Raw genomic sequence first — 18294 nt, forward strand, 5'->3', positions numbered from 1 at the left:
AGTTTAATATTGAGAAGCAGTTATGAGGGTTTTATTCATATAACTTTATTCCCGCGATGATTTAGGCAAGAGAATTTCGAGCAAAAACGATTGATGAGGTCAAAATCAAGACAATTGTTTATTTATTAACAAGTGGCAAAATAACTTTTACGAATACGAGCCATATCTCATAAGGGGACATTTAATCCTAAAAGTTCATCAGTTCGGAGGATTTACTAACCGGTTACAAATTAACAAAGAGTCAAGAAATGACTGGACAGAGAATCGCATGGAGTTATATTAAAGATAATGGCATGACTAATTAGATTCTTTACTCATACCAGTTCTCCCGTAAGATTGTTGCTCAGATCATATCCTTCTGACCGTTGAGTAAAATCACATCAAATTCTACGCTCCATCATTCCGTTTTAAATGTCAGAATATTTTAACTTGATTTCCGATTAACTGTTGGATTAATTTAATAAACAGAAATTCTCTTCCTCTCTCGTTGGCCTAACGACCTCCAAGGTCATGTTTACCATTTCTGATTTATTAGATTTATTGGTATCACAAATTTGGATAATCACTCTTCACTACGGGGGTGGGATTTGAACCCCGGTCCTGCCGTATGAAGACCGGCCCCGTTTTTGCCTACACACTCGCGCGACACGGAATTTAATAAATCAAATAATCCCTCCAATAAACTGCATTGAAATGACTTTTTAAAGCAATAGAAAAGACTAATTAACAGTTGCAAAACGGTTAGCCTGTCGATTCGTACCAAAAATTTACCAATAAAAATTAATCACATATGTATTCTGCGAACGTTTATATTTGACAAACTGCTAGCTGCTAGATTTTTTACTTCTAAAGACATGTTCCCTATTACTACTTTCTTCTACTATTTAGTTCTAAACACATGTTCCCTATTGTTACTTTCACCACTAATTTACAACCCCAATTTACAAACAGGACGCTCCTCCTTGCTCGTTGCTCCTTCCCAACTGCTAATAAAGTATCGCACCGGGCGAAGAAACAGTGCGGAAAGATGGCACACAAGTTAGTTTGTCAAAGTATTCAACAAGTTTTTTGTCCTGTTCCGAAACGTTCCCAGCAACCTGGCCATGTAATTACGGCACCTGAAGCTGAAGCCTGAAGGGGTAGAAAGCTCAACCCTCAGCCATCCTGCCATATTCCTAACCGTTAGTGGATGGCACAATTTGTTACTATTTTTACGCGATTTATTCTCACCGTCCGGCTGTTTTTCCCACCTCATCCGGAGTTCTTCCGGCCGGTCTGGGAAGCATGGGGAACGGTAGAAGGCGGTGAAAAATTATTTTCCTCCGGTCTGGGGTGAAAGAAATGGTTGTGCTGCATCGAAGCCGCCAACACCACTCGGTGCATTGCGAGCATCACCGGTGAACCATAGTTCCCTGGTACCCGATATCCTGGTACGGTGGATTGATGACGGGCTACAGCAACCACCCCCGGGTCGGTTTAGTGCCGCAGCCGCCCTGTTGTTTTACGGTACAGCGATGGTGGTCGTAATCGAGGCATAAGTGCACAACTCGCTGGCTGGGGACGATGTGGGGAGAATCGTAAGGAGGAGGGGGGTGAAGGTAAATAAGGACGAAACAAAGGACGAAGCGCGACGTCATTAATTTATAGCCATGCACGGAAGGTCGGCTCCATTTATATTGCAGTGGGAGTGTACTGCAGATGTAGGACCAGGTTGAAGGCTCAGACGGCTAAAGGTAGCTTTTCGCTTTTCTCGTGCCGCTTCAGAGCTCTGGGCAGCAGAGAGAGAGAGAGAGAGAAAGAGTGGCAGAGTGGAGGCTTTTCACCCGCCGGGGTGTAAATCAGATCAAACCTATACGCGCAGATATCGAGCAAGAGCTGGGTGGTGGATCGCTGGTCCGTACTACTACTGCATGTAGGTGTCATGGCGTGAATCGCACCAGACGACCGAGTGAACTGACCTTTTAATGGCTTGGCTCACACGCCATGTCCAGTGTGTGTGTGTGTGTTTGGCCCATAAGCACCAGGCTGACCGAGTTTACCACGCCAAGTGTTGCTTACGGTTGTTCGAAAGCAAACAACACCCCAAGACCCGGTAACACCGTGCCACGGGGAAAGCGATCACGGTCGGTCGTCGTAGAGAGATAAAGTGAATAAATTTTACATTTTACTGCCCACACCCTGACACCAACCCTCGACTGGAGCAGGGCAACCTGGTGGAACTGATCATGTACTCACGCCTTACGCCATCCCTTAAAAGACACTCCTCCTGCTCCAGGTAAATATAGGACACGGTCGCAAATGTCCAATCTAGCGTTTTTTTTTATTATAAAGCTCCACATTTGTTCTTCCCTTCTGCTTGGCCCCCGGGGGCCAGTGAACTCCAGCCAACCAGGTGTGGTACACCTTTAGGTGGTTCGATCCACGGAACGCCACAGAACGGTTGAGCTACTACTACCACTCCGGTCCGACCAGCTCCGGAGGTTGCTGGGGCAGCTAACGAGAAGCAAATTTTCCATCACATTCAATTTATGAACATGAGCATGATAAATTCTTCTCCGCTTACATGCTCCCCTCCCCCCCCCGAGACATAATTGATGGACACATTTCCACCGGCGAAATGTCATTTGTTGCGTCGTGCAGACTTTTGATGTGCTCGGTGCCGGAAGACCTTCGGCGTCCGAAGGAAGCAGGACTTCTCTGATGGACACGGTCAGTGATTGTGAAGGAAGCTCGTATACGCTTCAATGCGACATTAGCCGCTTGGTTGCATTGCAAACGCGACACAGCGTGCCATTAGCTGTTTGTTTATTTCCGGTGCGGGAGTTTGTTTTTTTTTTTCGGATGGTTAAATTTAATACGCGCCTCGCTTGATTGGTGAGATGATAACTACCGAAGAAGAATGGAATTATTCATTGATGTGTCGGATTTAATGAAGTTGTCATGGCGCTTTATAATTCACCAAAACTGTTTGATGTTTTGATGGTAGAATAACTGGCAATGATGGTAATGGTAGAGGGAATGTTTTAACTCCGGGATTGATGCCATTAATTACATTTGCAAACATTGCATAGGGTGTCCAGTGAGCCTAAAAGCTTCAATCTGCATGTATAATGTCCTGAGCAGGCTTAATAAGCGCTTTGGAGTACCCTTCGTTATTACTGAGCTGCTTTCGAGCTTGATGGTGTATTTTCCTATTTGTTTTATGGTGTCCAAAAATTTCAAATGAGTTTGATCTTTCAATCTCTTTTTCAATATCACAGCTTATCATCTAATACTCGAATCGTATTTTAAAATGCCTATATTGGAGTATTGGACAAAGAAATAAATAAATCTGGGTAAGATTTCTCAGCGATCAATGATCATGTATAGGGGCAAACATGTCTCTGTTCAAGTTTCCTGAACCTTTGTTTGTATACTCGTACTCAATAATATTTGCATCAATTACCTCAGGCATCGTACCGTGTAAACATCCCCAATTTAACACTTACAGAGATGGAATGATAAAGTCTGCTATTGTCTTTCTAAATCACCGCCGCTCTAATAAAGCAATAAAGTTAATCACATAATATTCCCTATGATATCCTTTACCTGTGTTGATTCACAGCAACCAGAACTCCAAAGCACACAGACTAATTAATGCAAATGCAGCAAACAAAAACTTCAAGCCAGCAGTGCAGTTTGCACCTCTCAGCCCATACTGCAACCTGCACGTCACAGAAGACGAAAACCTTCTCAAATAACCTTTGGCCCTTTCCGGTGGTCAGATTATCATAGGCAAACATTTACTAACGGAGAAGTTCCTACCACCTCACCAAGTCCAAGGGAGTCCAGTTTATAGCACCGGCTGTAAAAGCTGCCTACCACAACCATCCTTGGACCATAGACCGTCCATGCCCGTTGCATCATGCGAGATCGTAAAACTTTGCCAATGAGCCGTTGTGTGCCTTTCTGGAACCATGGTCAGCCATTTCTCTTTACGGCCATAATTAAGCGATCTGTCCTTTTTACGGCTCATAACGCATAGCCGTACAGGGAGACGTCTTTGATGTCTGGTGTGGTATTCGCTTTTGTTTGTTTGGTGCATTTGTGTCCCTTACTAGCGGCATTCGGTGTGTCAAACGTCACAACATGCGCTGGCTTTATTTGCTTAGTGTTGTCGGGCGTGTGTGTGTGTCTGTATTATGAAGACATTAAGTTGGCAAACGGAATCGGATGCGCAGCTCTCCCGCATTGAAGCTTACGATGATGATGGTGCTGATGTGGGGAACGCAAATAACTCCTGCATATCGCGTGCTGAAGGTCGGCAACTGCAACTACAGTTTTATGGCCATTTCCGCGGACGTTTTGTTTGAAGTCGGCGATCCTGGTGCACCTTGAATGGAATCCATTTTTTTTCCTTGGTGGATTTGCGGGCCCATGGCTTAGAACCGGCAGAAGCACCCAACCAAACCAAAGGCGCACATCAATTATCTGTCATTTTACAAGATCTCACCCCGTGCTTCGAGTGTTTCACAATTCACCTCCCCCAAGAATGGAGTGTGTGGTCGTCGCACGGAGCACTTGACATTCCTCTCGCGCGGTGCTTACCCGCGAGAAACATGGAGCGAGAAACGATCCGAGCTCGTTATAATCATCGCCAAAGATAGCTGCCTGCTAGCTATAGCAGGTTCGACGTGCCAATCGCCAACCCCCCTCCTTCGCCCGAGTCCCCAACGTTCGCCGAACCATTTGGCATCGATTGGATGGGATTGCGAAACGCTCGGATTAAAACCGATTGTTTTCGATCGTTCGCTTTCGGGCGTGTTTGTTGTTCCCAACGGGAAACCCCCGGCACCTGGGACTTTTCTCGTATTTCCGTACGAAGGAGCTGAGCCTCGACCATCCGGCTTTTCACCAAGAAAAGCTCTCCCTCGGGGGCTAAGCTAGTGGTAACCCGCCACACGTACAAAGTAGACGACGTGCGCACTGATTGCGTTTCCGATTGTAAAACCGTCTCCGAGGCTATTCTCGGCGATTCACAGGGCCACAGCGCTTCGGGAACGGATCGCCCGCCAATCCTTTTTGGATGTAATTGTTTCCTTCCCAGTGCGGCAACCGTTGAGCCGGTGGTCTCCGCTATTACGGGTTGGGACGATCCATTAGACGATCCTCAGGAATAGCTAGACGAACACAGGGCTACAGGAGAAGCAGCAGAAGTACGAGTGAGGACATCATTCTCACTGTCGTTTCACTGAGCGTGTTGCCTTCGGGTGGGGGAGCATAGTGTAGCAGAGTAGACGGCTGGAACTTGCAAGCCGTCGTAAAAATTCTTCCGCACCGAACCGCAGCCGATGGCAGATAAAAGACATCTCCAAAGACCGGGCCGCCAACCGGGATCCGGGGAGTTGGTTGGCAATTTTGCCCGCTGGCTTAAAAAATTATAATTAATGGAAATTGAAGCTAAACGAGTTGATAATGGTTTCACCATTTTACCTCCACCACCCCCTCCTTCGACTCGGGTTCTCTTGCTATGCACCACTAGGGACAGACAGATCTCGATTTGCCCTTCTATTCACACACACACGCAAGTAGATCTCGTTATGTAGGGAAGAGGGTGAGATTTTATTTTTAAAAAGCTTACCGCCTTACTGTGGCAGCATTGCGCTGGAATGGAGAATAAAGAAGATGACGATGCCCGATTACAGAACGGAAGCCAGGTTCCCTCGGGGAAGGAAACACTCAGCGGCGATCCTCATGGGATACCAGGTGTGGTGTTGTTCGTCCTTGGACTCAAGCACACCCGAACGTACGCAATTTGCAAAACGCGTCGAAAGGGCGTCCCTCGACGACCACGGTGTCCTTTGAAGGCCACCCGTGAAACACCTGATACGCGGAAGCGGCTTCGCATGACTTACAGGCCAAGTTCACGTCCACACAACACGATATGAATTAATCAGTAGTGCGGCCGATCATTAGCGAAACCGCGGTGAAGTTCGCTTCGCCCCAATTTCCCACTGTGTTTTGTGGCTCCCTCATCATCACGGACCGCCTGCCAGGCGGATAGTTGCTTCATCAACTAGAACGTCCGGATGTGTCTCCGTATGCTCTGTTATTAACAGCGTGCGAATAGTTTCCTCCTTTTCCATCGAGCATGATGTATTGCCAAAGACGTTTGTTTGATTTAGTTGCCTCTTTTTGTTGGTTTTTTCGAAGCCATTTGTCGTTAGCGCGACTCGTGCAGGGAAGTGAACATTTTGTACCGTACCGTGTACTAGGCACCTTGTTAGACAGGGCTGGTTGGAGTCAGTTTGTCGCTAGCGTCTCAATCGATCGTGTTGACAGTGTGGATCGTGCCCGGTAAAATAAATGTTCTTTTGTTCTTGTGGAACCATTTCGGACTCATTTCGAATGTATGAGATTAACGCTAGTGTTTAGTGTTTAGTGAGATTCCCGATGTCGTCGCCTATCAAACAAAACACGGCGAGATTTACTACCGAGCGAATCGAAAGAAGCGAGAGGGAAAGAAAAATGAATAGTCACCGGGTGACAAACAACTTAAACTGCTGATTGATGAAGTTGTTTGTACCTACTCGCTGCCTTCTGAGGTTGCCCGGGCTAGAAAGTCATCAATAATCTCCCATATCGGCTCGGTTCGTAAATATTACATCAGTGTGGTGCGCATTGCTGTCATCGCGATGTCTCTGCCCGCCCAGCACGCTTGAAGGATGGCCGGAAAATGAAGGAACTCACGCCTTAACATTTTCCTTGGTGCAGTAGTGCACGGGGTACGTATTGACCAAGCTCGAGCCTGGAACGGAGTGTCTGCACCGAGAACCTCCTTGTTCGAACAACTCAATAAACGCCCTCCAACAGCATCCCGACACAGAAATATTGGTCTTGGCTCGAGGTACAATTTCCCACGAATTTTTGCCCACACAGCCACAGTGGGCCACTCCCTTGGCGAAGTCGTGGAGCGAGATGAGATCAGCGAGAAGCACCTTATTGATTGCCGCCTTATTGCGCCGTTCCTAGCCGAGATTGCGTCTGCCGTGTCTGCAAGTTTTTCAATGAAAAATGTTCTTCCCAGTGGTCCTACCCTGTCCACCGGCGGGGGAAAGCCTGGTTCTACCAATTTCACACCTTTAGCTACCGTTGCTCTCTCGCGCACACACACACACCGACTTCATTATTGAGGTCGGATCAGAAGAATGGTCCGATCTGGCCTGGTGTGGAAGGCGTGTCCACAAGACAAACACAGCATCGTCCTGCACCGCATAGAACACCGAACCGTGTTTTTTGCTTGCCGGATGATATCACCGAACCAACCGGGAAGGCTGTCACGACCTGTTGCTCCACCGGAGCCCTGGTGCAGTAGTGCACACTCCGAAACCAATTACTCTTTTGACTGTGTCATATATTTCAACATTTTCTGCCGACGTTTCGTTCAAGGGGCGATCCACCGGCGAAGGTTGCCGATCGTGTGAATGAACCACCCCGAAACCGTACCACCGAAAGGTACCTGTTGTGGCGCTGATGGCGCTTGCCTGCCATCGTCCATGTCGATGACGGTACCCTGACCTAGCCCAAACGGCCGGTGTACCGTACCGTAGCGGTCGTGAGCGGTGTGGCGACCCACGGGGTCGGAACTCCAGTTTGCGGGCAGAGATTCGCAACAGGTTTCGATTAACAGGACAGCGCGCGAAGGTGTGCCACCGCTATTAGTTTGCTTGATATTGCCTTATTTATTTCCCGTGTAGCTCTTTTTTTCTCTTTCGCTATCACTGTCATGGTTCGTGGTGCTTTGAAGTTTAGGGCAGCCTACCGGCACCGGATCGTCCCACCCATTAGGGAACGTGCGCTGAGTGGTTCCACGATGCTGTGGATGCAATTTTTTGTTGTTGTTTCTTTATTTCCACTCCTCTATTTATCTTTCACTTCGATGGTAAGCGATTGATTGGGGCGTGCAAAGAATACAGCTTGCAGCGAGCAACTTTAGAGCTATACAATGAGCTTTGAAGTAAAGTTTTCCAAATCGTTACATTTTTACAAGAATTTACTATTTACTATCTAAAACACAAGTTATTTTTTATAAAGTTATATGAGATAATTCTGGGCCATACTCTTGCTGAAAAGAAACGAAAGCAAGGAACAAGGAAATCAATAGTCCTGCATGATAGACGCTTAGGTAAACGGATGTTTTGAAGATCAATATCTCAGTGCGTTGTCTATACCTGTTGTCCGTATATAAGATTACTAGAGAGAACTAATTATGTTACTAATTATAGAGGAAACTAATTATGCTACCAGTGTTCGTGATTTATATTCTTCTTTAGATTCAATATTAAAGTTACATTTAAATTATTGAGGACATCATCAAACGTAATGCTCGAGCAACAAGACTTTCTCTTCGATTGACGCTTCTCGTTAATCGCCGATCAGTCTCATGCACCGATGGTCTTATCTCAATATATCTGCGAATTTAACTTAGGAGATCGTTAAGATAACTATAGTGAAAGTTCTTCACTTTTACACCAAAACTTCAAACTATCTCAAGGTCCAAGAACCAATATTTTGAGGTGATTAGGAGACTTAAACCCAATAATGAAGTGGTAGGGTAAGCGAGCGAGTTGTCCTTAATAGATCCTTGAGCCTTATCCTTGATACTTAACCGAACCGTTCCGTATTGCCTAAATGTAGGCGCGAAATACTTCATGAACTAAATGAGCTAAATGACTATAATTATGACATGATAGAAAACTTCGAGGGAGGATCGTCTGGATAGGAAACTCAACAGATAATTGTGCCCCGAGCTTTCAAGAGACTACGGTCACGGACCAGGGGCCTCGAACTCCATAAGGGGCCTCAAATAAATTCTCCAGTTGGCCAGAAACTCATGACCAGTTAGCAGATTTAATATGTGAGTGGCCTTCCACTTAGATTCTGCTTAAGGTCGTCAAGTGGTTTGATCAGCTATCCGAATAGACGAGGCTTTCTTATATCTGTAGGTCGACTAAATGATAAAATCCTCTCCTATATTGGGTTGTATACCTTTTTTAACTGACATTTATCTAGGCTTCTATTAAAAATTCGAGAAAGAGAGTGAGAGAGTCCTGTAAGCTCTATTCAGTTTAATCTCAAATGAGTTCTGGTTTGTCAAGAGTTTTTCTAAGCTATCGGCACAAAACAAGCATATTACGCGACACAATTTCACAAAAAGTCAAACAAATCAAAAAAAGAACACGAAAAAAGGCAAACAATCTATGTGCCTCTTATAGCACATAATGCAAATATCATGCAGCCAAAAGGAAGGAAGGTTAAACAATCAATTGTTCTTCAATACGGCTCCACTGTGGCTTCTCCCAAGAAAAACTTCCAACACAAGCTTTTCCTTCCACCCCTTTTTATCACTCACCAGCATCAATCATGCAGATGATGCTCCATTCAATACGATGAAGACGTTGTTTAATTACGGCCCCGCGCGAGGAGCAGCAGCAGCGCCAATCCTTTTATGATAAGTTCATTTGTCACTTGTGTTACAGCCATTTCCTGCTTGATGAATCGCTCACGATGAATCTTTTTTCTTCGCTTTTCCTGCAGAGCTGTTGGAAAAGAAAGAGCAGAAGCAGCTTACCATTGATTTACCACCTTGAGGGGGTTTTTAATTTACCGAAATGGAAGTTCTAATATCAATCATCCTTACTGTGGTTCTCGGGGGTAAGGAGTTTGATGTTCGAAAAGACGCTCTCTGCGACTAATGAAAGTAAAATCTAGCTTTTATTCCCCACAAAAAAAGGAACTCGCTTGAAGTTCAATTGTTTCGAAAGCATGGCGTCTTTTTCACACGATCAATAATTCCCCAACTACTTGGCTTGGCTTGGTTGGCTTTCCCAGGCGTCGGGAGCGTGCCACAAAACACAATCCACCACAATACTAATTATACGGGATGATGCAAATTTGTTCGATGATATTTCTCTAACCACCACACGATCATGGCACACGATCGTCCCATACCCGTCCACAGCCATAGCATTGGCGGCACGGCAATTTTCGGCCATTTGCTCTTGCCGGTTGGTTGGTTGGTAAATCACAATCCGCTCATTATCCCTTCCCCACATTGGCTCATCTTCGCCCTTCGCAAACACACACACACAAATTCCGAATTCCGACTTACCGTTTCTTCGAACTACCACAACACAGATTTGTGGCCAATTTGTGTCCCGAAAAAGCTTTGGGGCAAAACAATTTTGTAACGTTTTTTCTCGTTCGTTCATCTTTTCACTTTCAGCACGAATTTAAATCGGAAATTCCCTGCCAGCATCATCCCCGCTGCGGTGTGATTTTTGTTGTTGGTGTTTTTGAAGACGAACAAACTCGAACCCCCTGGAGCTGCTCGAAACCGGGCGAATTCCGATGACGACAGCGAGAGTGTGCGACCTGCGAGAACCGTCCCGGTAATGACGCCGATGGTCATGAGGATGATGATGACGATGATGATGCTGATGGAGCGTTACGATGATGGTAATGAAGCTGCAGATCACGCTGACCATAATGATGCTGCCCGGCCTGAATAGGAAGATCGTGTCGAGCGCATAATTTCCCCCGAAGGATCGATCGTGCTGTGTGTTATAACAACAAAAAAGCGAAGACGCCAAGTGTGTGTGTATGTGTGTTTTTTGTTGTACATGCTTAATCACCCTTTACTCTAGACGACTTTGTTGCGTAGTTAGGTGGTAGCAAAGGTTGAGTGTGAGTGAAGAAGAGGCCAAAGCTCATCAAGCAACCGAGGGAAAAGTGAACAGCAAAAGCGATCCAAACGAATTCGGACGGTTATTGGGTCAAATTTGAGCGGTCTTCAGAGTTTCCCGATGTGCCAGTACTTAGTGTTTTGAGGCAGACACGTGTGTGTGAGTCTTTATTACAACATCCAGTGTATTTCGAGGGGATCCTAAACGAACAGCGACCTCTGTGTGTGTGTGTGTGCCTGTGTGTAATCTTAAGAAGTGGCCTCTTAGCATTAAGCGGTATAGTCTAGCTTACCAAACCGACTACGGCTGGGACTTTAGTACGTCAAAATGTTGAAAAACATTCACGAACGGACTGTGAAGAAGTAAGTATGCGCAAAGTATATTAATATCGTATGGAATTAAAAAAGTAGATGAATATTGAATGTCACTTAGAATTCAATCACTTTAGATGGAGTTCCACAGGTAAAATATTGCCTGAATTCTTCGTTCTAGAAAAAAATAGATAAAAGTATTGGCACTCTTTCAGCTATATTTGACGTACAGGCTCTTTCGAGGTCTTGGTGACAATATAGCCAAAAACCTTGTCTTCGAGATATATCCTCTGATTGAGTGTGATGCTCGGACATGAGCGCCCTTGTCTGGAGTATTAATAGCCTTATCTGAAGCTACATAAAAATGCCTATCTTGTCCGGAATCTTCGAACAATACAAAGACGATTACCCTGATCCTTGGGCCCAGGATGTGGTGTGATCACAACACCATTTAACGATAGTGCAAGACCGTCAAGAAACCGGGACGTTACCCTTATTTGACGTTTTTGTCATCCTCCAGAAGTTAGGGGATTTTTAAAATCTCGTATCGACTATAGCCGGTGATCAAATAACACCTCATGACATCCAATTACTTTGCTCGAGAATACGCTATAGCTCCACTAAATCCAGCGATACATCAGTAAAACTTTGTTTATCTATAAAATCCACGAAACAAAAGACGATCGTTATGAACATAGTGCAGGGTTTGGTTGTGCTAAAGATCGCTACTATAGCTGGCCGTAAGCAGTATATAAGCAGCTTCAAGGTTTCTAGAACTCCTAACCAGCTTTAAAGCAGCTTCTTAATATTAAAATTGAAAGCTTCGACCATTGATAAATAAGAGAAGAAGAGGATGATCACCACCGAGGACGTTACACTTGCTGTTAATATGCCTCATCTTCTTCTTTCTTGGCCTAACGACATCTTAAGGTCATGCCTGTCATTACTGGCTAACTTGACTTATTGATACCACATAGATAGTCAGTCCTCATGATGGGGGAACGACCCCGGTATATATTTGAAACCCGGTAACATTTATCAAGTTTTTGGCTATATGGGTTTATAGGTTTTACCGCAAGGATATAGGATTATCGCAGGAACACTAGATGTAAAATACTGTTACGATCGTTAACACATCTACCTTCAATTTCTCACAACAGGGTAAAGGGTAACCACTATGTGGCAACGCACGGCCGTGATACGGTGGATCTACCGTACGCACAGGCCAACCGAGGATACTCCACCGATGGGGAGGACAGCCAACGGGCACCATCGGAGCGAACCCTGTCCGAGTACACGGTAGCGAACGAGCGGGCCACACCACCAACCGCGCCGGCCCGGAAGTCCCGCTCGGAACACAAGTACCAGAACAACAGCACCAACGGAGGCCCACGGCCCCTATCTAGTCCACCGACGCGTGCCCCACCGCGGGCACCGTCCGCGCTCAGCTACGACCATGGCGGTGAAACTGGCAGCGACATCTACGTCACATCCGCGGCCTATAAGGCACCGTCGGAAATAAGGTATGGAGAGAAATTAGACAACATTTGGCAATGATTCTCATGTACGAGCGATCTCGTTTCAGTCGTTACAGTGCCCACCGGACGCATCAATCCCGCGGACCACGGAGCGTGTACAGTGTGGCCAGCACGGCAAAGACGGGCCGCAGCTCACGGCGTCACGGTGCCAAGGTGGAAGCCATGTCCGCACCGAACCCATTCTGTCCGAACGTGAAGGGTGTCTGCTGTCTGATGCTACTGCTCAACCTGGGTCTAATACTGATTACGCTCGGATTCGTCATTGTGATGCAGTTTATGGAGCCATTGTTTGTTTGGTAAGGATTCGAATGCTTCACAGGCTTTCCAGGCCTTATTCTAATTCTTCCTCTCTTCCACAGGATCCTTGGTGTGGTATTCTTGATCTTCGGCTTCGGAACACTGATCGGCAGCATGATCTACTGTGTAATCGTGTGTCGGGACGCTAAGACGCCTTCCCAGCTGAAGAACGAGGATCTGTACTGGACCAAGCATTGGCAGAAGAGCATCGGCTACACGCCGCAGGAGATTGACTATAAGACGGACCGGTTCGATGAGCGCGATCGGTACTCGGATCGGTTTTCGGTTAGCAAAATGAGTGGCAAATACTCCGATCGTGACATTACGCGCTACTGAAGCTGAAAAGGAAAGGGATTTTATTCTAAAGAGAGAGAGAGAGAGTGCGTTCTCTGTTTTATAATCGTGAAAGGATTTTTAATGCACAAGAAGAATTCAATTAATCTAAGGAAGACAGACAAGGGGAATTAATGAAGAAACAGAAAAAGCTAACACTGTAAACCAACCAACCACCAACCACCACGTATCCTTTCACATTTCCTACCCCTAAACTCAAGTTACTAACCATTTAAATTAAATGATTTCGCTAAAGATGTAGCGCAAGAAAGTAATATGTGCCTTCACGGTTGAATTGTTTCATGGAGAAGAAAGTAGAAACAGTTGAAAAGGAAAAAAGGCGTCAACATAACTTTAATTAGTTATAGGGATTATTCTTTTAAAAACCACGAGCAACCTAGAAGCAATAATTGTAACCTGATTAGAGCGGCATACACTGCTGCAGACAGCATCGAAGTAATAATCGATTAATAACGATAAGCAAAGGCAATAGGAAGAAAACAAGTTCCCTGAAATGTCCTCACCCCATTCCCGATGGAGAAAAATCACCCCCGAAAGTGTAAATAATCCCGCTACCTAACTTAATTGTAATAAAGCGAATGAATGTTTTTAATATTACACACGTACGAGGAGAGCGCATTTGGGCATGGCTTTTTCAACGTTTTATTTGCTTCCGCCACATTTAGGTAGGTATGTGTAGACGTACAAAATCTACGCGATCCATTTCAAATGGAGTTAAGGGGGGGGCTCCTTTCGATGAGTTAAGTTCGCTTTGAAGCATGGCGTTTGCTTTCTGCCGTTAATGTATTACCGATAAACGAACGTTAATGGGTTTTTTGAAACGCCTGAAAGTATGCAATAAACTGTTTGAATCTAAGCAGCGCCATGGGACGATTTTAGAGCGTATTAGCTCTCTTCTCAAGCGCTATGTAAAGCTATTTAGCTCAGAGATTTTTGTCGTCTGCAGGAGTCTACACAACTTTTCTTAGTTGAGATCTATCATCTAACGATCGCTTATCTCGACCTTTATTATTAACGGATCGCCGTTAATACATCTTCGCTATTTGGGCCGTTTTCATCTGACAAGGTCATTTAAAATTGTTAAGAATTTGTAAGCAAAAGTCATGAGAGCTTTCCTTGCATGTCATTATGTGATGTTAGTTTTTATCGTGCTAAAAAATCTCTTGGTCCATGTTTTAATTAGGATCTTATCAAGTTGTATAAGATCGCTTCGCTGTCCCAAACTTGAGTACCTATTTGGCGGATTTCAGGGTCTGGTGCTACTATCTTCACCATCGATCAACTTGGTTCTCATTCCATTGCTACTTGAAGTATTTTAAAGCGAGTCCATTGCATACTTTCAGGCGGACAAAACCCAGTCGATGAACCTTAAACAATCTTCATTTTTTCGTTCCATTCCATACAACTAGAAAGGTAATTTAATTATAATACGTGGCTTAAATTCCAGTTTCTTTATGGCGCATAGTTGATTGAGTTGGTAAAGAGAAAATAAAGAGTTTTCTTCCTGTATCAGATAAAGCTGCTATCTTTCACCCCGCCCAACTAATAACATTCCTTTGTACGTTCATTTACGTTTCAGCACCAACAAAGTTTCCATTTCCTTGAAATCATTTTCCTGCTTCCAACTACCCTACTCAAACTCTGGGCTAAACTCTTTTCATCTATCTAACTGATTGCTCCGTACACTATCATTCCAAATGCAGCATTATCTATTGGAAGGTGGAAAAGGAGGAGATTGATATTGTTCCACCTAATGAGTGCTACTACTTCTGTAGGAACTCACGCAGGACACGCACACGCTTAGCGAGATAAAAAAACAAATGGAGCTCGGATTCGATCCGTATTTTCTTAACGTAAAACACACCATTCCCCTTACTTCTATTGATAATGATTAAAATGCAGTACAGACATAGCACTGCGTATGTATTGGACGCAAAGGGCTAGCAGCCGCAAGGGTGTGCATATGAGATGGGGGAAGCGGATCGGGTGCATCGATCTTAAAGGCTATCGAAAGCGAAAGTTCGTTCACCTAACACTGGCACAAAAGGAGATAAGGGGAGAGATATTGTGGATGATTTAAGCATTGTTATGACCGCTCTATGGTCGTACCTATGGGAAGGGGAAGTACCTTAACGATGACACACCCATCAACACGCACACACACACACATACATATGGACCCACGGCTTGAGCGAAGGTTAAATGGCGTTTAGACGTCCGTTTGCTGTGTGCTTCCTTTCTCCGGCTTGGACGAAGAACCAGCCTTCGAGATCTGTATGCCCATCGAACCGAGCAGATTGGCCGCCGGTCCAGGACCACCGATCTGTGACTGGTAGCTTTCCATCATGTTCTTCAGCGTGTTCATATCGATGTTCACCGGTTTGAAGGATTCTATGTCGTCGAAATCGTCACCACCGGCGGTCGAACTGGCTGCTCCTGCTGGTTTCGCTTCCGCCGTTTCGTCATCGTCGATCGCCGTTTCGAAGCTCTTGCCAATCGTCGTACCGGCCAGTTCACGATCCATCTGATCCATGTACGTCTTTAGCTCGCTCTGTACGGCCCGGTGCGTGCGGGTCGGTGACATATCCTCAATGTTCCGATCGTACTCGTCCTGGCTGTAATCGCTCATGTCCGACTCGTCCGACGAATCCCATCGATCCTCGGGAATGAGCAGATCGAGCATGTTTCGCACGTGCATCCCGAACGCACCGGCATCGAAATCTACTGTGGCGGACTGGTGGAACGGTGATTCCTGGGCTACCTGCGCTTCCGAAGTGTGTTTGCTGTGGTTTTGCTGTCGATCGTGCGCGTTTTTGCTTTTGGTGCGTTTCGGTTTCGTGGGTGATTTAAGCGGGCCAAGGGCGAGCTTCGCCAACACTGCCTTTGCCGCTCGATCTTCTTCCTCTTCCTTCTCCTTGTCCACTACGACGCCATCGTATTCGCTCTTCTGCTCCAGAAACTCGTTCACCATCGAGGTAAACGTTTCGGCTGCGTTTGTGTTGCCGTTTAGCGAGAACAGTTTCTTGGCTCCGTATCGCTTCGTCAGCAGCTGGTCTAGCTCTTCCGGGGAAATGTTCATCCAATCGTCACTATCGGCCGGCGGTAAATCAAGACCCTCCTTGCGCAGCTCTTCCACGTCCCATTCGTTTCGTTTCAGAATGGAAACGATCTCCTCTCCAATCTTCGGTGTGGTGCGCATCGAATCCTTGTTGTCCACGTAATACTCCCGCGCGATAGTGAGCAGTTTCGTGTGTTCCTGCGAGCCCTCGATATTGTCCCGGAAGTATCCTTTCGCTTTCAGCGACTCGTAGTAACTTTTCCATCCCTTATCCGTTTCCCAGTCGGTTCGGGTGCTTTTTGCTTGTGATGCTAGTATCTCGAACCCACAGGCCAGCTTCACACCGAGCATGTGCGCCTTATACTCTGGGTCGGTTGACAGTGGAATACTCCAGCCGGTTCTCCGATCCGGTAGATATCGGCTCTGTGCAAGCATCGCGTACAAACACTTCGTGAACGTCACACTAACGTTCACACAGTTTTCCGGTGGAAAGTACCGCATCGCACGACACGCCTTCAGATCGATTGGATCACGGCCGCAGAAGGCCAACACTGCCGGAGCTACTAGTTGAGGATTTTCGCGCAATACAGCCGCTACTCCAACGGGTACATTTACCGTCGCCCGGTGCTGATGTTCCGTCACTTCGTCCGGAAATCCTTGAATCCGCTCGCGTATGCATCGATCCACCTCTTCGCTCACGCAATACTGCTTTCCTTCCGTTCCTCTAACCAATTCGAGCGCATCCTGCACCTCTGCCGACTCATCCCCTTCCGTCGATTGCACGAGCCGCAGTGTTCCATCGCAGATGAACACTTTTCCCTCACAGCTTTCTGGATTAGCCCAGCGTGGTAACTGTTCGGCCGCCTCTATAAGCAAAAACTCTCCATCGGCATCGACCACACGTGCAACCAGCCCCGGGATACGCTCGGTCAGATGGAACAGCAGTGCGACGATGAACCATTCGTCTTGAATGTTGTCACCGACGTGGGAAATCCCGTACAGATGAGATGGTAGTTTCGCTAAAAATAGAAACGCGCAAAGTTCAACCAAACAGATCTCGTTTTTACTCACTATTCGAACTGCCCCCCCGGCTTACCGCTCGCTGTACCGTGCTCCCCCGTGGCCGCTTCTATGAGCATACGCGAATCGTTCAACAGCCTTGGAACGACCCGGAAAGCATCCCGATGCCAGATGTACCGCTGGCAGAAAGAATCCGCCAACCGGTTCACCTCCTGCAGGAGTGGCTCCAGCGAGTTTTCACTGTTCTCCAGCTCCACATCGGTCGGATCGGAAGGACGGGCCGGGAAGAGGAAGTATTCGACGAAATCGTCCTCCCGGATCGATTGCAGTATTTCACGATGCGACATCGTTACGGTTCAACGTACGTCAAACACTGGCGCAATTCGCTACCAAATCCAGCTAGACCGACTGGCCTCTTGCTCACCACTGGTTAGCCTTCGTACGACGGACGACAACAAGGTGTTTACCCTCAATCGATATTTCCTTGGGCGAAATGAAGGGACGACGAACAAAGCCTTCCCCTAATACACAACCCTTTTGCGACACTGGAGCTGGTACGATTTATTCTCCGTTTGAACACTAACGTTTGACAATACTTTATGTTAGCACTTATCTTATGGAACTGTATGCAATTCTTCTGTAAGCATTTCTGGTAAATTTAAAGCTAATTTTAAGTTTCGAGGTGTGTGCGTTCGATTTGTTTTGCACAAACCGCCTTTTCTGTTTTGACAGCTCGTACCAGCAGGGTTTGTTTATGGTAGCAAGTTCGAATATTTAATTTGAATGGAGGATCACGCGGAGTTTAAATAAAGCGCGAAAGAATTCAAATTAAGAATATTTTACATTTACTATAATGATAATTTATTGAACTTTTTTAAGCAAATCGATAAGATTAATTAAGTAAATGAACTAAATACATAGGCCAAGAAAAATTGGAATCTTTGGCGTGAAGAATTTCCAATACACAAAGCTGCTGATAGTGCTATCAACTA

At 45.9% G+C, this 18294-nt stretch overlaps 2 protein-coding genes across 5 annotated transcripts in view; one reads left to right on the forward strand and one right to left on the reverse strand.

Moving 5' to 3' along the window:
- LOC118511498 overlaps positions 1–15041 on the forward strand; it is a 100423-nt gene extending 85382 nt beyond the window's left edge. For all 4 annotated transcript variants that reach the window (XM_036054658.1, XM_036054657.1, XM_036054661.1 and 1 more), the window contains 4 exons: positions 10265–11086; positions 12196–12558; positions 12621–12869; positions 12933–15041. In XM_036054658.1, the coding sequence (XP_035910551.1) occupies positions 11052–11086; positions 12196–12558; positions 12621–12869; positions 12933–13206 (921 nt within the window). In that variant the 5' untranslated portion in view covers positions 10265–11051 and the 3' untranslated portion in view covers positions 13207–15041. The remainder of the gene's footprint in view (positions 1–10264; positions 11087–12195; positions 12559–12620; positions 12870–12932) is intronic.
- LOC118511497 (protein ecdysoneless) lies at positions 13828–18037 on the reverse strand. The gene is made up of 2 exons (XM_036054656.1): positions 17379–18037; positions 13828–17301 (listed from the first exon to the last, which is right to left on the reverse strand). The coding sequence occupies exons 1-2, from the start codon at positions 17647–17649 to the stop codon at positions 15434–15436; spliced, it is 2139 nt and encodes a 712-aa protein (XP_035910549.1). The 5' UTR covers positions 17650–18037; the 3' UTR covers positions 13828–15433.
- Between the last annotated feature and the right edge of the window lie 257 nt (positions 18038–18294).

Source organism: Anopheles stephensi, chromosome 3 (genome assembly GCF_013141755.1).
Source record: "Anopheles stephensi strain Indian chromosome 3, UCI_ANSTEP_V1.0, whole genome shotgun sequence".
NCBI classification, from domain to species: domain Eukaryota; kingdom Metazoa; phylum Arthropoda; class Insecta; order Diptera; family Culicidae; genus Anopheles; species Anopheles stephensi.

Bases quoted from the DNA above. Each gene is read 5' to 3' on its own strand.
- LOC118511497 (XM_036054656.1), bottom strand. From the start codon at position 17,649: ATGTCGCATCGTGAAATACTGCAATCGATCCGGGAGGACGATTTCGTC. The intron at 17,302-17,378 runs GTAAGCCGGGGG...TTCTATTTTTAG, and splicing joins GGAGCACGGTACAGCGAGCG to CGAAACTACCATCTCATCTG.